Source organism: Acanthochromis polyacanthus, chromosome 13 (genome assembly GCF_021347895.1).
Source record: "Acanthochromis polyacanthus isolate Apoly-LR-REF ecotype Palm Island chromosome 13, KAUST_Apoly_ChrSc, whole genome shotgun sequence".
Classification (NCBI taxonomy): Eukaryota; Metazoa; Chordata; class Actinopteri; family Pomacentridae; genus Acanthochromis; species Acanthochromis polyacanthus.
Window position 1 is genome coordinate 25,264,180 of NC_067125.1, and position 23,028 is coordinate 25,287,207.

General features: G+C 39.7%; 2 protein-coding genes across 4 annotated transcripts in view; one reads left to right on the forward strand and one right to left on the reverse strand.

The window, feature by feature from the left end:
• Positions 1 to 23,028, reverse strand: part of kcnk6 (potassium channel, subfamily K, member 6) — a 47,598-nt gene that overhangs the window by 13,240 nt on the left and 11,330 nt on the right. For 2 of the 3 annotated variants that reach the window (XM_051957739.1, XM_051957738.1), the window contains exon 2: positions 19,736 to 20,128. In XM_051957739.1, coding sequence (XP_051813699.1) covers positions 19,736 to 20,128 — 393 coding nt within the window. Of the gene's footprint in view, positions 1 to 7,962; positions 9,204 to 19,735; positions 20,129 to 23,028 lie in introns of those variants that run through there. The other variant, XM_022194147.2, reaches the window with a different exon arrangement.
• On the forward strand, positions 2,951 to 7,332 carry sertad3 (SERTA domain containing 3). Its single transcript, XM_022194146.2, is given in 5 exon segments — positions 2,951 to 3,466; positions 4,489 to 4,856; positions 4,859 to 4,924; positions 4,927 to 5,252; positions 5,255 to 7,332. Coding segments are annotated over 4 exon segments (1,032 nt in total). The 5' UTR covers positions 2,951 to 3,466; positions 4,489 to 4,495; the 3' UTR covers positions 5,534 to 7,332.

The following is a 23,028-nucleotide window of genomic DNA, read 5'->3' on the forward strand; positions in this document are numbered from 1 at the left end:
AGACCTCAATCCGATTGAGAATCTGTGGTCAGACTTAAAGATTGCTGTTCACAAGCGCAAACCATCAAACCTGAAGGAGCTGGAGCAGTTTTCCCATGAGGAATGGGCAAAAAATTCCAGTGGCAAGCTCATCGAGACTTATCAAAGATGACTTGCAGCTGCAATTGCCACAAAAGGTGGCTCTACAAAGTATTGATTTTAGAGGGGGGTGAATAATTATGCACATCGATGTTTTCTGTTATTAGTCCTATTTTTGTTTGCTCCACAATAAAAAAATAATCACATCTTCTAATTTGTAGGCATGTTCTCTAAATTAAATGATGCAAACCTTCAAACATCCATTTTAATTCCAGGTTGTGAGGAGACAAAAAACATGAAAAATGCCAAGGGGGGTGAATACTTTTGCAAAGCACTGTATAAGAGTCCTTTCTCAGTTGTTGTCTAAAAAAATCACCGTCCTTCAACCTGCTTCCATCTCCACCTCTTTATTCTTCCAACATCTAAATATGGCTGTAAACCAGAGTCTGTCGTTGTTTTAATGCTGATGTGTGACATTACAGCTTCTCTGTGCTCATTTAGACTAACGGTAAGTATCCAGAAGCCCTAAAGATACTCCACAGCTTCACTAGTCTACTTTATCAAGCTTAAAGAGCTTTAATTTCAGGCCTGTATGCTGGAATCAGATGGACCACGATGTGTTTCACTGTAGTGGTTTGTAATCTCTGTAATCTACCACCTATTCATCTTGTAATCTTTTAGTCTAGCCATGCTAGATCCCATGTTTCTGACGGCACAAGGGTCTAGGGAAGCTCGACAGGGAGGGAGGCGGGCTAAAAGGTTGTCTATCAAATCCCTCTGCAGCAATTGGGTAGGTATACAACCAATCAACGCAATGAATAGGCTGACTTAGTTCCGAGAGCACCGGCGGATTGTTGTGGCTAAGTCCCATTAGCTTCCCAACCAGCGGAGCGAGGAGCCAACTGGTATATTAAGGATTTGCCATATCCCGTCGGCATAAGTCCCAATACGTCTTTCTTCTCAATGAAACACTTAAGTGTCGTCCTTTGTTTATCTTTCAAGTTGAATTTTAGCTTCAAATCTTTAAGGGCTGTGGCCAAAGCCGAGTCGAAAGATAACTGTTTATTGTGCGCGGTTGTTTCTGTCAGAATCGTCATGCCTCTGTCGTCACTTCGTTACGCCCGCCTTCTGACTCTACACTTCATGGTGATTGGTCCGGCCAGTTTTAGGAGAATCCAGCCTCGAGCCTTATGAAGAGTAACTAGACCCTCCCTGGCAGAGAATTAAATTCGTTGCGTGGGTTGTCTAGCGCGGCTAGGCTAGTAATCTTTATCTTTAGGGTGGCAATTTGTCTTACGGTCTGCTGTAAACAGCAGCACAACAGCACACATTTACCACACCCACTCCTAACCACACAACAGACAAAAGAAACAATTCTGTTCTGAAGGACGACGGCAGCAGGGATGAGTCGTTAATTTAGTCTGCTGCTCATATACAGACTGTATCTGTAACCACTGGGTCTTTTAATGGGTCTGCATCTGCATAATAACGGACATTCCCAGCACAATTTCACAGCAGTGACCCAAACTAGCAGATAAACGGAAAATAGTTAAAAGAGATTGAATAAAGAGGAGTAAAACTGTAAAAAAAAAAATCAGCTGGAATAATGGAAAATCTGCAGTAATTGTCTTTTATTAGAGTGCACATAGTACTTCACCTAAAATTAAACTTAACTGATGTAGAATGGGAAGAAAAACACTGCTTTAACATATGAGGTTCTTTAGTTTGTTCCAGAATAAGCAACTATTTAAAAAAAAAATCTACACAATTTTTTCATTTCCACTGCAGCAGGTGAGGTGTTTGGTCGGATGTTTTATAGGCAGTGTGGTTCAACTTGTCCTCCTGTGAGTGTGTCCTGTGTTTAAAGGACAACCAGTCAGTCAGAATGAGCAGCATGTGTAGCTGTTGTGCAACTCCCTCAGACAGGAGACCGTCAAGCCGACACGGAAACTAAACATAATAGCAGAAACCTGTGGCTGCTGCCTTCAAAATAAAAAAGGCAGACATGTGGAGATCAAGGCAGGACTGAGGGTAAAATGTCCCGTAGATGGAGACATTTCACAAAACACAGCAGGTCCAGTCACTATCAATTAATAAAAGTCATATTTTCTTCTAAAGATGGTGTTTTTTTTTTATTAAAAGCATCAAGAAATTGTCAATAAATGAGTTTAAATCTCAACCGAGCATTCCATTATTATATTAATTATATTATATATATTATATTATATTATATTATATTATATATTATATTATATTATAAATTGGAGCAAAGAGATATACTCCTTTTTATTTTGAAAGAAATTACAGGAAGATAATCTACTTTGTGTTCATTTGACTCTTCCTAGGCAGCAGAGGAGGAGTTTCGCGTGTTTTTTTCAAACTGAACTCGCTGTACTTCATGTGGTTTCAAGTCAGATGATAGAATTAAAACTGAAACCGTGAACTCTGGCATGTTGCTGATTTACGACGGAGGCAAGTCGAGTTCACTGAATGTTTTCTCTCCTGTCTTTCTGCTGCTGCTTTCAGGTAAATATCAATTTCCCCTTTCTGAAATAAGGACAACCGCGTTTTAATACAGTTTTGCTGTATTAAAATATCACATTTGCTTGTGGACTTGTACGTGTGGCATCCATTTATTTCTCTATTTTTGTGTGCGTGGCTGCTTTTTTTCTTTCGTTTTCATTGAGAAACTGATTGTAAAAAGCGCACATTTTCCCCACATTGCTTTGATTTATTTGATCGGTTTAAAAAGCACAGCCTGTTTTTTTTTAGAAATATTTTACTGATTGAAAATCTCATTCAATGACAATTATGCTACTGTTTTATCACGTATTTGTATTTTAAGAAAAACAATGCAGGACGGGTTCCCTTTTCTGCCAGTGATGTAATCATTTAGGAATTGGTGTTATGCAAATTACATAATAACGAAACCTGACAGTCCGGTTGGGCGGTAATAACAAAGGCAGGAGTTAATTTCTGCCTCTACAAATTATTAAAATCGTTATAGTAATATTATTTTGGCTTTACAAGTAGTTTAGCGTGTGTTTAATTAGTTTTTTTCTAATAGGAAAATGCAGTAAAGGAATGTAACGTACTTAAACTCCATTACCCATGATGCCTTGCGAAGTCCAGCCCCCAACTGTGAGCTGATTGGCGTAAAACTCAAATCACAGGCGGGAGAGGAGCGAGTAAGACGCTTGGCTAAACTCTCCTAAATTTAAACTAAAAATAAGTGTTTTCAAAGTCGCTATTTAATCGGTAATGTGTTCCTGAATGACTTGAGTAAAAGTTTCGACGGTAAACCGGTTTGTTGAGCTGGAAGAAGAGGCGGAAAACGACGTTAATCGACGACGGTATCACCGAGGAGAGACGGGAAGTGATTCAACAGGTCGGTTTTCTAAACGTCTAACTTTCTGTAAATGCTTAAAGTTTACCGTGTTTCTTGGTAAACTTACTACGATGCAGTTTCTCCCCTCTTTTATCAAGTAAATTCGCGTCGTTGTACGTTGATTTACTTTGAATTTTACTTGTTTTTCTCGGTCGAGAAAGTTTTTCCCTCCTACTCGGTGAAACCAACGCTGCAACCCCCATTCTGCATTTGAAATGAGCTGCTGGTGACTCAACCAGAAAACCTCCATTAAAACACGATAAATCCACGTAGAAAACACACGGTTATCTAAGTTTAAGAGTTTTGTCTGAAGTCTTTGTCAGTTCTTTGCCAAATCTTTACGAATTGTAAAAGGGAAAGAGCACAAAGTCCATTTAAACGCACATTTAAACATCAACTTTCAGTCCTGATTCACTCTCTGATCAGTTTTCCTAATTTGTGTCTTATTTAGACAAATCATCACTTATTCATGTGTTATAACTAGGAGTTTACCTTTCAATTTTTTACTGTATTTGCAGATTATAAACTTTACAATTGTAACTACAACAGAAAAACACAAGCATGTCCTCAGTCGTGGTAAATTTGCATTTAAAAAAGTCAAATCTCACTTCAGCATTTTTATCTTATTTCTACTATATTCTAAATCTCAGCAATCCCATGTATTTCTACTAGAATGCATAAAACTTTATTAATCTGGAAATACATTTTGTATTGCTAAAAGTATAAAAATGTAAAAAGTAAGACTAGAATAGGTAAAGAAAGAGATATCGGCATAAATTACAAGGTAATAAAGTAGTATTATACATGATAATGAAATATTGCTATTTCAATAAAGTTTTGTGTTGGGATCAAAAATTTTGACACAAGGAATTTAATTTTTAATGTAATTGTAAATGGTCACTTAGAAATGTCCTTATTTGTGAAAGAAAAGATTGATTATTATTTACTGTTACTGGTATCTGCCCTGAAATAAAAACAAGAACATAGTAGTCAAAGTTGATATTTTATCTGTTCCTTTGCAGTTTGAAGATGATCATGAGGGGGCAGAAGCGTAAACTCCCGCTAGAAGACGAGGAGGTTCCAGACAGGACCAGTCCCAACTGGGAGACCCAGCGGCAGTTTGTGTTCTCCGTCTCCCTGAGCAAGTATCAGCGCAGCCAGGAGCTGGTGGAGCCCAGCCTGAGGAGGTCCGTTCTGATCGCCAACACTCTGCGGCAAGTCAGCCTGGGGGATTGTGGATCGCCTTCTGCAGATGAGGAGACAGAACAGCCCGCTTGTAGCTCCTCATCTGCACTCCAAGTGACTGAGCAGGAGAGTATATCCACTGGAGACTCTGCAGGAGGCTCCCCGATGGGTTCTTTAAATTATGCTTCCAATTGCGCTTCAAGTTCGTCTCCAGCGTCCCCTCAAGTGAATCAAACGTCCCCATGAGCGTAGAGGATGAGGACGAGGACTGGGGTCCATGTCTACAGATTCTGACCTCGAACTCTCAGCTGCCATTTCCTCCATTCTCACTGCACTGGAGTCTCCCATCGACGGCAGCCCTCAGGCAGCTCCGCGGACACCTCTCAGGTCCCTGGAGAACCTGTCGGGGCCCTCTGAGGGAGGCGTCTCGTGGGTGAAACAGGGAAGCAGAGACTGTGGCGTCAGCTGGGAGCAGCAGGAGGAGGAGGATTGCCGGGTCTCTGTGAGCAGCATGGAGGCGATGGGGTCCAGCTACCTCAGCGATCTCACCGTGGAGGATCTGTTCCAGGACATAGACATGTCCCTGCTGGAGGGGGACATGGGGGGTGCTGTCTGATGAGCGGTGGAGGTGGATACCCAGCTGGGGATGATCTCCTCCAGTACCTGCCTCCTTTCTCTCCCTCCCTGTCCTCCTCTCATCCATTCTCGATCTCTCTAAACCCCAGCCACAAGTGCCTGCCTTCGTTCTCCACCTTCAGTCCGTTGTCTTCCTCTACCTCGTCCGCCCTCTCTTTGGCAACGTCCTCTCCCTTTTCTGGGCAGAATCTCGTGAGGGAGGGATTCGAGCTGGAGAATCTTTTGGAGATCCTGGTGGAGTCCTGATCGCCTCCATCATAATGTACTCAAACGAGATGCAATCTGAACAAATAAGTCGACCAACGCGGGCTGAATTCATGAGGCAAAGTGCCAGATTGTTGAACAAAATGACTGTCAGCGTTTGTTATTTTTCTATACTGCTCAGAGAAATAGTGCATTATGGGATTTGAAAAGCAGAGAAGGCTCTAGAAACGTGGAAAGGCTTGATGTCAAAGACAGAACAGTCTCCACGAGGAGCAGCTTTTAGTGCAAAATAAAGGGTTTTGGTTGAGTCACAGTGAAAACAATGTGGGTGGTAATCAGATATCGCTGTGTCCTTTTGATGACTCAGCAGTGAGTCAGCGGATCATGAGCCAATGAGCAGCGTTTTACTACAGTTTTCAGCATGACTCAGCTAATTGGAACGAAGGGCGGGAGGGAAGAACACGGTTTATTCAGCAGATGTAAAGTTTACAGGTAATTATCAGGTGTGGAGAGAACAGCATGGCTCTGAAACTAAACTTTAGGGGGTCTGAAGGAAGGAATAAAGAGCCAGGAAGTCATTTACTGGCTGGTTTTTCATAGCATGTGCAAAATGAAAGATCTGACTTAGATCTGATTTAGCTGGAAGCAGAATGTCTGAAACACTAATGTTAAGGGTCAGATCTTCCGTGAAGAGATCCTTTAATTCCGTATTTATCGCTGATTTCTAACAGGAAGAGCGATCAGGTCAGAATTTCAAACAGTGGTAGCAATCAATCAAAAAAAGGTCATGAAGAACATTTTGTATATTTATGGTATCAGGTGGTTTGGTCAGAAGAAAAATATTTATAAGAACCAATGTTTTGTGCTTGAAAAAAAAAATTCAGGTAGTGTTTGTATCTCACTGCCAAACGCCGTCTGATCTAAAGAAACAGAGTGAAAGAAGTGTAGTCTGAAATGTTTCCTCAGACAGGAAACGCAGTGACAGGTGGTTGTTCTGAACGGCTTCTTGCACATTTTAGTCTCTTAACAGATGCTTTTTACACAAAGAGCCTTTACAGTACTGTGATTGTACACAAAAAAAACATCCTCATGAGCTTGAATGCTCAGCTAGTCAACCACTATGCAGCAGCTCCTGTTGCACCGACTGAATTGTTATTGATCCATGGGTGTTTTGGCATCGAGCTTTGAGCCACATTGGCTGATTGAATCCATACGATGCCGCCCCTCCACACCCAGTGAGCGATGAATTCATCAGCAGGTCGGTTAGGTTAGTTTTGTCCAGTTTACGTCTGAATTGTTGCACTTTGTCAATGATTGGCATGCGTAAATCTCAGCCCTGCCAACGTTGGGATTGAGAATTAAGAAGTGACATGACAGGTATGAAGACACACAAAGTGGAATCCTATCATTGTTCCGTTATCATTTTAAAAAAATGTTTAAACTGTAACTTTGCTGGCTTTCAACCAGCATTTTAACCAACACTGTTTAAACAGGACGGAGATGAACTGTTTACGAAGCCTTTTTTGTACGTTTATATCCGGTTTGTGGAGTAAAGCTGCTGTTTTATGCAAATGTCCTCTGAACAGTTTCAGTCTATTTATGAAAAGCATGTTTTGTCACCAAGATGTGTAATTTAATGTCACACCATACTGACAAATCACTAGTGGTATAATAATATACCCACATGGCAGTAATTTTACTTTTACTGGTTGTGTTTTACAATGCAGGGCAGAATGCTCACATACTATGTATTTAGACTTTTTTTTTTTAAAGAAAGCAAATGTTTACCTGTTCTGATGTTTTCAATAAACTACATAAAGAAAAATGTGCCTAGTTTTCATTTTTGAATGTTTCTCAGAGTATATTATACTGCAGATGAATGAAATGGTGTAAAAAAAAAAATGCACTTTTGGAGCTTTAACACCATCATCTGATGCTGTATTTTCATTTAAGACCCCTCATACAAAGCTTTTATGGTTTATTTTGAGAATTATGAAGGTATTAGAGATTGTGAAATACGCTCAACAGTATCGCATACTAGTTTGCTACACAAAATATCTTCACGGTCCACCAGCTGTTCATTCTGTCTCTATGCAGAGAAAAAAAAAATCTGATGTTTGAACACATTTCTAGCTCAATAAATGAGGAAATAAACACTAATCCAGGGTGTCCAGTGCACGTTTGCACCATACAGGGGCAAAACTGGTTCAGAAACCTGCAAATACTACTACTAGAAAAGCTTGTCTACAGATTTTAATCTGTCAGACACTAAAAAAAACTAAACAAAACATACTTTATCCTGCAGAAACGGATATTTAAGTTTGCTCTCAGGCCGCACACCCATGAGCAAACCAAACTACCTTAGTGGGTGTTAAATATTGAAAATTTAATAGAAACATGTTCTACAATGCAAAATTTGAGGATTTTACAGCACAAATGACCTGTCTGGATACAAGAACATGAACATGACATAATACAAGTTTCTCTTTATTGTTTGATTGTAAATACACATTAAAAGTTACTTAACTACAACACACACAGACATATTTTTACAGTATCATATATAATTACACTATTAGTTCTACTACAACTTTGATGTTCACCCCGGTTTCACCATTAAAGTGCATTTCAAGTGTTTAGAGAGACTGAAATCCAGATGTTGCAAAGGACACAGATGCAGAGCAGGCTGTGTTTGGTTTTCCATTTAAATTAATCTTTACCACAAAAAATAAATAATAAACATCTTAATTTAAACCCTTTTAACCTATTTGCCGCTGTTTTTTTTTTTGGAAGTGCAGTGACACGAAGCTGCATTATGTGAAGACGGACACCAGGGGGAAGCACCGTAAAGCAAAACTGCAGATCTACTGAGGAACACTGAGGCTTGAATGTGGTTTCAGACAAAGGAAGGCGACTTATTTCACTTCTGAGATGTGATAAATAGGGAAAAAAAAACAACACGCCCCGTTGTTTGAAATGCTCGATAGGAATCCACATTCGACCTTTAATTTGAGGAACAAGCTTAAGTTTCAGTTAAAGTACGTCAAGGCAAATTTGAACTCTTTGTCGACGGTTTGGTAACTAGTCTGGAGGTGTTTTAACTGGCAAACATAAATACGAAGGCACTTAAAGGTGTAAAACGTTTAGTTTGAGCACATTGAACATATAGACAAGGCTTGTTAGTCCCAGCACAAGACAAAAATGTGATCTGAAAATAACCAGACATGTATCAAGAGCTGGTTTGGGGTTTTTTGGCCCTTTGAGTGCGATCTTGAGGCAGCGAACTCACCGCCAAGAGCATCTGTGCGTTTTAGCCATAGTCACGTTAGCGTCGCCCTTTCATACGCAAAGTGTTTGGTTCTGAAAACTCAATCTCAATTCAGTTGGGTGTTTGAAATGAAAAAAAAAAAAAATCAAGACAAGATTTCAGATCCATCCCTCCAGTCCTGCCGTTTCGTGGATCTTCTTCAGCCCTTGTTAATGGTGTTGTATGACGGCTGCGATCCAGGATCCAGAGGTTTGCTGGCGGCTTTCTCGGTCATGTTATTTGCTGTCCGGCTATCCTCGTGCACAATGGGCTCGCGCTCCTCTTCCATGTCCGAATCCTCACAGCGAGGCAGCTGCAGGAAGGAAGTGAGGCCGTGCAGGTCGGACATCTTGTGGAAGGTTCGCAGCAGCAGGTACATCATCATCAGGCCCACGAACAGGTAGACTGGAGGTAAAGCAGAGACAGGAGTCAGCCACAAGTCATTTATTTATTTAAACTAAATGGTAATGTGGTTTTTGCATTAGAAAGTCATTACCTGAAGCTGAAATATTGCATGAATCAGAAGACTTTGGGCAAAAAAATGCAAATTCTCATCAAACCATGTGAAAAGGAACATGGCTGGAAGGTGAAATGACACTAAAACCTGAATACTGACCCATTAAAGATATATTTATACACCATCTACTATGACATTTAAAGAATTTATTGCATTTTTCACAGAACATTTTGCAGAAAAATGTGGGTTGAAGTAATTCAGAAATGGTGTTGTTACTCTGTTCCTCCACCAGAGTGGCTCCAGCTGTGTTATTTACAAAACTCTCAAATGAATGCAGCACATGTAGCAGAGTGCACAGTGGTGCAGAGTAGTGTCGTCATGTTAATTGGTTAACCACTAAATGCATCACCAAAACTAGACAAAAAAATGGTTAGATTATGAATTAAATCTAGAATATAAAACTTTTCATATTCTTGAATAACTAAATTTTCTTACAATGTTCTAGTTTCTCTTTTTGGTGCACTAGTAGTTCGAAGACACCACTTTACTCCGCACCACTGTGTACTGTGCTACATGTACTGCATTCATTAACCAAATGGTAATGTGGTTTTTGCATAAGAAAGTCATTACCTGAAGCTGAAATATTGCATGAATCTGAAGATTTGGGGTTTACTCTGTTCCTCCACCAGAGCGGCTCCAGCTGCTTTATTTACAAAACTCTCAATGAACTGCAGCGCACGTAGCAGTAGTACACGGTGGTGCGGACCCAAGTAAAGTGAATTTGAAATGACGATTGCAGATGCAGAAATGTCCGTCATCTGAAAATTACATTCATTTATGCTATTGGTTTTTGGTTTAATTTAGTCAAAAAGCATTGAATATGTCACTTTACTTAAAGAATATCTACATCAATGACCTCTTTGGATTAAATTTTGGGAAAAATAGGCGTTTCTGGATGTTTTATTGTACTAGCAGTTAAACGATGACTCAGTTTCCCTTTTCAATATAACTTAAGTATAAATATATGTATTCTACATATTAAGAATGTCTGTCAATATATGAGAATTTTCATTACTGTCCCCCAAAATCCAGCATCAGCTGCTCTCAAACCGCTACTCCTACACGGTTTTAAGTGTGGTTGACATTGAAAAATTCTTGTAAAAATTTTTGAATTAAAATGTTAAAGACAGACATTCAAAGACCTGTGAGTAAAGAGGAAATAAAAAGTGTTTTTCTGGTTGTTGAAGTGTGAATTCTGGCTTTAAAGACTTGAAAACACTCATGTCTCTCTCTGTAGGAAGAATACAGTCTAATGGAATTCATTGTTAGTCAAATTATTGTTGCTTTCTGGTTTATTATGAGCATTACAGTCACGAACAGCGGCTGCAAAAACATGAATTAACTGATCTCCAGAGTGTTTACAGGTAGAATTAACTCATTTGGCTCTGCTGGGTGAACCACTTATGTTGTGCCAAGGATGGGAAAAAAAAAAAAAAACAACTCATATTTGGAGTGCAGGCATCAAACTGAATCTGTATCGACTGATAAACAGCAGCAGGCTGCAGAAAAATCACTGCCAAACTTTAATTGCACCTCTTTACAGATTTTAAGCGTTGGCAGACCACTTTTTGAATTTGAATTCAAGTCACATGTGGAGTCAATATTTACTTCTTTTTTAATGCATCCTCAAAGTTGTTTTTTGCGTAGGATGCATGTGCCACTGGACAAATTATGAACTGGAGAAGAAAATAAAATGGGAAATCACATTATACTTGATTTTATTGTCAGATTTTATGGATTAAAAGTCAGAGGACTAAATATATCCTGGGGAAAATGTGAACGTATTTACCAAAATGCAATAATTTCATTTTTTTATTTATTTTTACTTAAACACAGTTTTCTTTACTCATGAAAACAATTAGCTACCCTTTACATGAAAACAGATGTTATTAGGGAGCTATCGTCTGAATTGGCTAGCTTGAGGAAGCCTCTGCTCATGAGTACGCATCTTTTTCTTGCTAGTTTGTAGGTTATCATAGCAGTCTATACAAAAGTAGACTGCCATATTGACATTTTCACTCAAAAGCAGAAAAACAAGATGAAATCAGTTGGATTTATCTTCTGGGGACAATAAATGTGCAACATTCCCAGCAAACAATCTACAAATCACAGTTTATCTGATGAAAGTGTGCAAAATTGGCCAGACATTCTTTGGTTTCAGGTTCCTAAATGGCACAATTTTCTGTTTTTTTTGTGTCATATGGTTCAAAATTGAATAGATTTTCCATTATGGAAACAATGGTCATTTGCAGTTGTTAGCCATTTGACAACTGATTAACTGAAGAAGGAAACAAAATTATGAAATTACCTTTTATGCATGACCATGTGCTCTGATGGTAATCTTTAAGAGTCTGCTCACCAGCACAAAAACCTCAAGGAATAAAATATGCTTTACTAAAAGCTGTTTTAATCCATTTACCACAAAAAGGAGGACAAAAGTGCCCTCAAGTCGGTGGCAAAGGTGAAACCAAAATCTGCTCAACATTTGTTATTTCTGCTCTGACTGTTGTGTTTGCCTTAAAGGAGAGGCGTGTGTTTTCCCCCTCCGTCACATGGATCCATTAGAGCGGCCCACGTAACCCCAGTTCAGGTCCTGGACAACAGTTTTGGAGCTACATGTAGGCCAACTCTTCAACAATAACGTTAGGATTACAGAGGCCTCTGCTCCAGAACTGACAGACACATTTACAGTAAGAGGTGGAGGGAAATCCCACGCTGGTTCTACATTACAGCAGCTAAACGTGTTTACATTAGAATTTTAATGAATTCAAGCACTCAAATCAGCTGGAATCTTTGTCTTTTCCTCTGCGGTGGAAAAACAGCAGCTGATGAGTTAAAGGACATTGACTGTTCAAACTCCAAACTTCTCTCCAACAATATTTGCTCTATAGGAACTTTAGAAACGCTGTGCTACACTAGAAAAGCCCTGAAGCTGCACTTTTGGGCGTTTTCTTAGTTGAACTTTGCATTGTCGATAATACGTTTCAGCACGTTTGGGCCTTTGCACTGCATAACTTCAGATGCTCACTTGATAAAAGTTGCAAAACAAGATTTGAAACCTCCACTGGCAACAACTCTACGTCCTTATCAACTATGACATTGCAAATTTTCTATTACCATCGAAGAATTATTTAAATATCTTTCTACTCTGCCAAGGACAGTGAAGTTGCACGACGGTCGGCGTTTGTTTATCCGTCCGTCTGTCAGCAACATTCCTCAAAAATGGACTAACGGATTTGGATGAAATTTCAGGGAAGGTATGAGAAGAGGACATGTTTTAGGAGAACAGAGACAACATAAAAAACTAAGAAAATAGTACCACACAGAGGAAATAAACTGCAATTTACTGCAACTGTATATACATATTATCAAAAGTCGAAACTCTAAGAAGCTCAATAGGCAGATGTAAATTTTAGAAGATGTCCTATTTTAAAGTCTTTCCAAACAAGTGTTTGATGGGTTTTTAATCCTTCGCTGTCAAATGATCCAACGACTGAGCAGCCTTGGTGGAGTGCTTGTGCTCTTTGAAAACAGTCAGTTTGCATTTCAGTGCACAAACTGTACGAGCATGCCACAAAAACTCTGAATCTTGAGAAGTAAACCGTATTTTGTGCAGCCTTTATTTCATGCAACTGTTGCAAAAAATGAGTACAAAGGAAGATAAATTAACGCGTAATGCACTTTTCATTTCGTAGTTCTGACTGCCACTGACACTGTTGTGGGGGTGAATTCTTTAGAAAAACAGTTTAAGTGGCCACCACAGTACAGTCGTGTTGCTACTTCTGATCATGATGGATTTAAAAAAAAAACCACTAGGAGAAATCGACTCATTTTCAAGCCATGTTCATGTTGTTATTTCCAGTATTGCATTTGCATATGACTGGAGAACTTAAGCTGCAGCAGTTTCACCTCATCAGGCTGTGAGAACAACACGCCACATTCTGCAGTCCACCACTAATCCTCCTCAGAACCTGCAGGGACCATTTGGGTTAATCTGACTCGACCTACACTCTGTTATATAATGCAGCTGGTGGGACGAGGAAACAGCTCCGTGTGAACCGCTGGGCCTCCTTCCAACTCAAGTCCAGAGATTAGCCGAGGACAAGACGGGAGGCAAACACAGCAACTTTCAGCTACCTCTGAAATCAACCAAAAAATCCCCCTACTTTTGGTTAATACGTGGATAAAAGTGCATATCAAAACACTGCCGGCGTGTGAAACCAATAACATCATGTCCTGAAGTGACACGATTCCAGTAAAGACTATTTCAGGGTGTAATTTTCCTGTTTTCTCATCAAATTGTTGCTGGGTAACGGCCAAAACTGAAGAAACAATGTGGAAATGGTGCATTCGTTCACCCCCCCCCCCCACTGCTGAATACAGCAGAGCTCATTCATCCTAATAAGTGTTTGTCAGATTACTCACTGCAGAACTCTCTGACTGAGAGCACAGAGACACAAAACAACATAGCACTTTTAGACAAAAAGTCAGTCCAACCCCGATTCAATTACAGAGAGGACACCCGCACAGAAGCTGAAAAACAAGAGCACAACTGTGAAAATACCCTCCGCCATGTGACAATGATACCTCTCCATCGCAACAAGAGCTCAGAAACAGACTTCCAGTGTGAGGTTTCACAAAGAGGTGCATTTGTGGTGAAGGAGGATCTATTATGCTTATTTCCAGCTCTGTATTTTGATTAGGGATTCCATTAGAGTAACTGCATGACTTACAGTTAAAAAAAAAAAAACAACTTAATTCTATTATACAGTGTGAAATGCAGTCTGAATGTTTTGCTTTTGCATGAAAACAGCCAATATTAGCACACTGATTTCTGATTGGCTGCCTTTGAGGAAGCCTCACTTGTGAGCATCACCTTATTGTCTTGCCACATTATCAAGAGGGAACTGTAAATCTTTCAGGTGGCATAATTTCTCCTATTTGACCGATAACTTCTCATAAAAACAGGCAATAGTAGCATTGCCGTCTCCTGATTTGGCTGGCATTACGGAAGCCTCACTTGTGTGCGTCGCTTCATTTTCTTTCCCGTTATCAAAAAAGGAAATTTTACAGTTTAAGCAACATCATTTCTCATATTGACTGGAAACTACTCATTAACTATTTACACATATGCGAGCCTGAATATCATCCAGAATGTACAATGTTGACATGTCTCGTAAGTATTACACTTTTGCCTGTTTATAGTGTCCCATAGTATACATTTTAGTCTTTCAATCATGAGTCATGTAGACATTTTGCTATACATGCCCCAGCTAACCGATGCAGGAGTTGGAAATGTGCTAAAATGCTGTTGGGAAATACCAGTAGTAACGCAGCAAAATATTCTTCCTGCACTGTTAGTTTTTTGTATCCTACAGTAATACACTCAAGCATTTGCAAGAACATATACATATATTTACGAAAAGGACTGTTATGGAAGTTCATCAATGTTGAGGCAGACATACAGAGACAACCTTGAGACTCAAATGATTTAGGTTGTGAGTAACATTTAGCGATATCAGGAGAAGTGACATTAACAGAGCAGCAGTTCATGCAAGCAATGCTAGCATCAGTTCTGAGGATTCTCTCTGATCTTTGGGTATATATTGTAGTTGGGAGATGGTCAGACTTAGATTACAGACCAACATGGAGACAACTGATTGGTCACGTTAGACTAGACAGCATCTAATCTCAGATAAAAGTGGAATAAAACCCAGAATGAGCCGACAGCAGCTCGACACAGGATAAAAAAAAAGCTTATTATATCCTCAGAAGGATCAGTTTTACAGTTGTTTAGCTTATTTTTTGAAGCTTCGCCCATGTGTAATAGGAAAATTCAACAGGAATAATTTCAATTTAACATCTACATTGTAAGGAAATATGTTGGGATATGTACACCCACATGCATTCTCTACTAATATACTGTATTTTTTAATCCGTGCTGTTCAACCAACAGACTTGCCATTTATTTCCACAGGTTAAACAGTCTTGGAACAATCGCAGGTCTAATTTTTTTTCTAAACGCATACAAAAACCCTTAAGTGCTGTTGCTCATTTCTCAGTTTTCTGAATGAAATATTCTTTAAAAAAAAAAAGAAGCTGACAAAGGTGACTAAAAGTTCAGTACACAGACTTTCCTTTGAGTCTCTATTTGTGGCTGAGGAGTGGGAATTAAATTGAATAAAACAACATGAATCACTCAAGAGATGAAACATGACTCACAAGATGCTGCTGCCAAAAATGACGACAGAATCAGCTCCTACTATGAGAAACAGGCTTTATAAATAGCACAGAGCTCGTTTACTAATAAATCTGCAGTCGTGGAAGCAGCACGCTGGTGAGTTGAGCTAATTGTTAACATTGGCATGCTAAAATGCTCACAACAAGAATGCTAACATGCTAATGTGAGGTATGTATTGTTTATTATGGTCTACTTTATTGTATGTTCAGATCTGACTGATAGACTAAATGTATCTTGAGGAAAATGTACCAAATTCCACAATAACCCATGCAATAGTTTTTTTTTAATTAATGAAAACAATAACTAGTTAACTTCTGCATGAAAACAGATGTTACTAGATGATTATCTTCTGATTGGCTAGCTTTGAGGAAGCCTCCGCTTGTAAGCACCACCTCTTTGTTAGTTTGTAGGTTATCAAAACTGACACTGTAAATGTTGTAACAAAGTAAGTTTCATGGCAATCTATACAAATCTTGACATTTTTCACTAGAAACCAGAAATGCAAGAAGAACCCCAGCAAACAATCTACAAATCACAGTTTATCTGCTAAAAGTGTGAAAAATGGCCAAATATTCTCTGGTTTAAGGTTCCTAAATGGCACAATTTACTGCTTTTTTGTCACATATGGTTCCAGAATGAATAGATTTTTCCACCCACGGAAACAATGGTTATTTGCAGTAGTTCACACTGACATACAGAGCACTGCTAGAATGATCAAACCCCCAAAGCAAAACAACTTCTAGGGATATTTGCTATAATTTCAGCCACTTACTGACTTATAAACACATCAAACTTGATTTTACAGTCGGGTTTGCTCCGACTCTCCTCAGGTTTTTTTTTTTTAAAAAGCTCATTATAAATCAAACTTCTACCAAAAGCCACTAATCCTCCACATATTTTATTTCTGTACTGCGAAATTCTCCCCAAAGTCAGCTTAGCTCAAAATGAACTACACAGAAGAGTGAACTTCAATTTCCACTGAGCTCACAGATAAAGTCAAAGAGCGGTTTCATTTGTGGAGGAGTCGACCTCTCAACCTCGCCGGCGTGAAAAGAGAAGCAGTGGGAGGTGCGACTTCTCACATCGGAGGTGAGAATGAAGCTACATGTGCAGCTGCATAGGTCAGGTTCTCTCTGCAGGGCCGAGAACAATCATCCTGGACACGCTTTTAATATCATTCTGTTAAATTAAAACTACACTTCTCGCTCTGGCATTCTTCCAATAACAACACATTCCATCATAAACCCTCTAATATCTTACCTAATCTTTAATTCTAGAGCACGTCTCTCCAGGAAATGGAATCTAAGCAGTTTCTTGAATTAAATTGAGGAAGGAGTTTCTGCAGCAGCAACAAGAAGCTCTGCAGTCGTGTTTTACATCTGCAGGTCTGACAGAAATATTCTAGCAGCTCTGCAGGCATCCATCAGCTCAGGCATCCATCAGCTCAGGCATCCATCAGAAAGTCTTAAAATGTTGAATGTAATCGCTATAATTACTCCGCCAAGAAACACGCTGAAGTTTTGTGAGGATCGCCGTTCGCTTGTCCGTCTGTTAGCAACATTACTCAAAAACGGACTAACGGATTTGGATGAAATCTTCAAACAAAGTCACAAATGACACAAGGACCAAGTGATTAGATTCTGGCAGTGATGGAGCTTATAGTCTGGAACCACGGATTTGTTGAAGAATTCTGTATCATTGTGAGATAGCGGCACGGCATCACTGTAACCATGACAACAAGTGAACACTACGTCAGCTGCCTGCTGACGACCACATGACTGAGATGATACTACAAATCCACCACTAAGGACTTATCCATTGGAAATTATACAAGAAACAATTGATTAATTTATTGGGGTGTTTCCCATCAATTCTCGCCGTCCGCTACATATTTAGGTCACGTGATTCGGCATCCTTACATAACGTACACATGCATAACACATGCCTGTGCTCAGTGCAAGGTCATTTTTTATTAAAGATTTCATCGGTCGGAAATGTTACAAAGACTAAGCAATTAATGAAATGATTGTTATTGAAATCACATCCCACCACCAGTTTATTTACAAGTTTGGTGTGGTTAAAGAGCTCCTGCATGTTTGCTCATCTACAGATCAGAACTAAACAAAAGCTTCATTCACATTCAATGCTACTCATCAAAACACATCCAACCTGGAGGGCTAACACGCGCTGAAAACATTTTACTTTATTCTATCCATGTCTACTTGCCTTCGAATTTCATGGCATGTCAGTAGAACAGTGTGAAGCTATTCACTGCATAATATTTAGATGAAACAAACAACCCCGTGATAAACAGATGACAAACTAGAACTGCTTCTATTGCTTGTTATTCACTTTGTCATGACAATTCAAACAGCTGCATATAAAAGCTGTGGGCTTCTTCCAATGCCACTTTATGGCTGCATTTCTTTTTTGGAAACATTTATTTAACCCTTTAAGCTTCAGTCAATTCCAGCCGTTTTCAGTACAAAAAAAAAAAAAATCGCTAATATTCTATTTTTAAATAAAAAATTACGAAAAATACAGGGAATATTGGACGCACATCGCGAGGTGCATTTCCTTGAAAACGACCGATTCGTGGATTTTATACCGACTTCAGGACATGTTTTGGACAAAATAGTTTACTGGCTTGTGTCATCTGGATGTAAAAGGTTGGATTATGGCCGTTTTTTGTGGAATCTTTTTTTCTGTGTGTAATAATGAACCCGGAAATGTGAGTCGCGCTGTGTGCGTTGAAGCCGTGTATAGAGAACGGATGGATGAATATTTGTTTTTGTCGGACAAATGTGTTTTTCTCACCCGCTGTGGTAATCACCTCTGAAAGTGGTTTATACCGGCGGATTCATGAGAATCTAAGCTTTCCATCGGCGTATAGTGTTTGTATAATCGGGTTTGCAGCCGTCGGACATTCTTGAAATTCCTATGCAAATTAGTAAGTGTTCCGCCGGCGGTACACCTACGACGCACTGAAGCGTAAAGGGTTAACCTCTGACATCCTGACATGAAGTCTGAGTGATGCTAAATCTGTATTTTTTCAACATGTTCACGATAAATTTGAAGGGAGATTTGAATTAGTCTGTATAAATAACATGTTGGCATGCATTTATATGTAATTAGGTAGGCCGGACGCTGACCTCAGTAAACGCATACAGACATAGACGTCATTGTATCCTGGAAAATGATGAGACAACTGCCACAGATGAGAAGCTTTAAAGGAGAACTTTGAGTCTGGAACTGTAAAACAATCACAGGTGTAACTTAGTTAAAAACTCAAGTCATGTCGATTTTTGCGCCGTTTTCTTTGCACCAATCTGTGCATTAGTGTTTGAAGAGCCATAACTTCAGAAAAAATGTAACCAAGTCCTTAAATCTTACAGGTTCATTGATACGTATATGTGGTCTTCAATGCTTTGATGGAAGAATATAAACCAAATTCTGAACATGTCTGGGCATATTTTCTGCAAAACATGACCTAATAACAAGCTAATGTCCTCTGTACGGTGTGATCTAGTGGTGAAGTAAGATAACTTGATGGCCAATAGATTTAGAAAAGTATAATGGTGTCAAAACAGTCTCGACCTACAGGCATGGACCAATTCTCACTGCATAAAAGAAGATGCACAGCTCAGTATATCTGGTTTTGTTGTGGTGATGTCACTGCTAAGTACTACTACGAGACCAGGGAACCAATCGGAGGGCAGAAATGTAGGATGGGCGTGAACATTGAACAGTTGCAGTGCCTTTGTTGGCTGCATGTAGAGCCAGTCAGGTCTTTCTTTGTTTCTTTCTCTTGATTCCCAAAGGAATAAAGCCAGCCATTCATTCAAAATTCCAGTTAGGAAAATCAGGATACCATGCTTGGAAGATGGGGATGCTATTCCAAACATGGTGGGGTTGGAACGGATCAGCTCACACTGTGGAAAAGAACACAACTTGTGGGGCGCAAAGGGGATATATTCTTAACTTTTTGTTACTCTTGGATTTTCTGATTTTTTTGAGGAGCTTTAAAGAAGCCTGTTAGGCATTTGAACACAGTCAAGTCTTAAACTCTGGCCCATGATTTGGGACTTGGTTTCCACTTCAGGTTCTTGATTTTATTCATGTAGCTGCTAGATAAACGCATTTCTGATCTATAAGATGCATAAAAACAACTGGACTCACCCATGACAGCCACCTGATACAGCGGACGGTACTTCTGCCTCGGCTGCATCCCCGGCACGAAATCCCCGAGTCCGATGGTGCACAGGGAGATGAAGCTGAAGTACAAGCCGTCCAGGAAGCTCCAGGAAACCTCCACCGCGCTGAACACTGCCGCCGGCATCAGAAAGAAGCAGAGGACCACCAGAACCAGCAGCAGGAGGAAGTGGACGACGGTGGCCGGCCGAGGCTCCAGGCCTGAACGTTGCAGCAGACAGACCGGAGCGATGACCAGCGGGTACATGATCCTCTGGACGCAGGCCGTCAGCACCAGCATGGTGAAAGGGACGCCGATTAAAGCGTAGACGATGGAGAACACTTTACCGGTGTCGGACAGAGGGGTGGTGTGACCATAACCTGGAGGGATTAGAAGAGGACAGACGTTTTAGAGGATGGAGAAAACACCACGAAAAAAATATAGAGAAAATGGTGATACAAGGAGGAAATAACTGCAACTTCATGCACCTATGTCTTACAAGTCTTTCTGAACAAGTGTTTACATGTTTTTTTACCCAACGATGTTTTTTTATGCGACAATTGCCGTATGTTTGTCCATCTGTCTGCCGTTGTCCAATCCAACGGATTTGGATGAAATTTTCAGGGAAGGTCAGAAATGACACAAGGACCAAGTGATTACATTTGATCAGTGAAGCGACTTACGGTCTAGATCCACAGATTTGTCAAAGATCTCTGTATCATTGTGAGATAGCGGCATGGCATCACTGTAACCATGACAACAAGTGAACACTACATTAGCTGACGATCACATGATTGTGATTCTACTACAAATCCACCACCTATCCAAATTGTGGGGGTGTTTCTGTGTCCCATCAATTCCCACCACCCACTACATATTTAGGTCACGCAATTCGGCATCCGTACATAACATACACATGTATAACGCACGCTTGTGCTCAGTATAAGGTAATTTTGTTTGTGGGTACATCATATTAAATGGCCACATTCTATAGTGCCGCGATTTCTGACACTAATTTTTTTTCAAGATTTCTGCTGTCGGAAATGATACGACTGAGCAGCCTTGGTGGAGTGCTGCGCTCCGAGTGCTTTTTGTTTTACTTCTGTACTGCTCTACTTGGACCTCTGCAGGTTCTTTTTAACCACATTTGCTCTATCATTTTGCTTCCATGTTTTCTACTCCAGTGAATAATAACTTTAGATTTTATACTCTATCAATGCAGCATTTTAAAATCCCCTGAACACCTTTAACACACTCCATCAACCAGACAGTTGGGGCAGATAAAAAGGTGCAGATTCAGAGGAAAAAGGCCAACAAAAGGCCAGTTTCTTTGGCTAAAAGTAGTTTTTCTGCAAAGTATTAAGACTGTGCTTGGTGGCTTATATGAAGTAATGGTAATCTCTTCTGCTGATAAATTAATGCAATTGTTTTTACATCTGGAAGCCGTATAAAAGAGCAGACAGAAACCTCAAAAATGTAAAATCCCAGGAGGAAAATCACAAAACTATTAGATGAATCGATGCTGGTGGAGGTAAATGATAAAATATGTTTACATCACATTGAATAAAGTGCATCTACACCGTCTGTAATATAAAAAAAACAAGTTTGCATAAGGTGGCTGAAGCCAACAGTCCTGCAATAAATCTAATTTAACTGATAAATTCAACATAATATTTCCAGAAGTGTTCATTCAACTGTACCTTTGTGTCGTTTTAAACTGAGTTATATTATTCAGAGACGTGCTTTTGTGGCATTATTTAGCCTCCTGTCGTTTATATAAGTGGAGTGGACAAAATAATAGAAACACCTAAACTAAAACTGCACATGCACGGGTTGGGTACATTTCAGAACTTCATTACAGTGGGATTGGAAGACAAGTTTGCTAGATGAAAGCCGGGTTTCACCTAATAAACTGTCCACCGAGCCATAAAAATAATTTGATGTGTTCACGAGAACATTGGCAAGTCATTGGACAAACAACAAGCGTTGACAGCAGAATACAATACGCAAAAGCACAGAAAAAAAGCAGCTGTGGTCGAAATTAGGAGACTGATGCTGGTGGAAAGACAATAAAACTAAACCAAAAAATATCACAAGATATGTGATAAACCTGCCTACAGGGATTTAAATTCAGGATCTTTTACTACAGCTACTGAAATGTGCCTCCGAATCCTCCTGTCTTATAAAAGGAAAAATGATATGCAGTAGCAACACGCTGTAAAAATGTGATGAACAGCCACAGAGAGAGCAGGAAAATTCTCCATCTCTGCAAAACAGAGGTTGAAATGAAAAGCTTCTATGATACAACCGGATGTGCAAATTATTCTGAGAGAAACAGGGTTAAAAAAATCCTAATTTATTTGTTTTTCCCCCCCAGTTTAAATGCTCTGAAAGTTGAATATGAACACAAACAGCTTTGATTACACAAAAAAAAACACATCACTTTAACACAAAAAAATAATAAAAGAGTTTGTGCATTAATTACACACAGCTCTACTGCCGTCTTAACATTATCTTGCAGGCAAAGTTTCTAACAGCATTTTACAGGTTTGCAAGAATAACTTAGAAGTTTGCAATTATGCAGTTTTATAAATAATTGTACTTAAAATTACTCAAGTCACGAGTTAAACACTTGTGCCGTTTGATGCAATAAAGGGAAGAGTCAGTGCGGTGCTAATCACTAGATTTGGACGATGTGTTTAAATGAAGCTGCCTGATGGCCACAGACTCATTAGAACAAAGGCTTCTTTGTCAGAAGGAGCCTGCAGGTCGTTCTCATCACCATAAGCTGAGGTTCATGGCCAGAGAGGAGCTGGATCTGAAGTCACATGAGCGCATTCATGGGAGAAACTGTGCAAAATGTCCGTGCGTCGATAAGCGATCCGTGGACGCTTCGAAAACAAGCCGAGCATCGAGCAAACGCAGAGACACGGTGCGAGTCTGATTGCAGAAGGAGTGGGATGACGACACCGTGGAACATCAGTTCAAGCGGCTCCCTCGAGGGCTTTAAACGCGCCACAGAGCTCCTCCGACAAAACAAGCTCAGGTTCAGCTAAAGTGCAGCCAAAGTGGATGGTACAATCATAACAGCTGTATAAAGAAGCTGTATGAGGCCGGATCGCTCCCCTCATCTCAATTTAGACTCATTTCTGCTCATAATAGTTCATCATTTCACTATAATAGCCTCTTTTTTTTTTTAAAGCAAGTCTAGTTCACAATGCCAGCTCACTTTTATTTCAATCTGGATGGATTTGTGGTCTTAAACGGACACTTTCAGTTT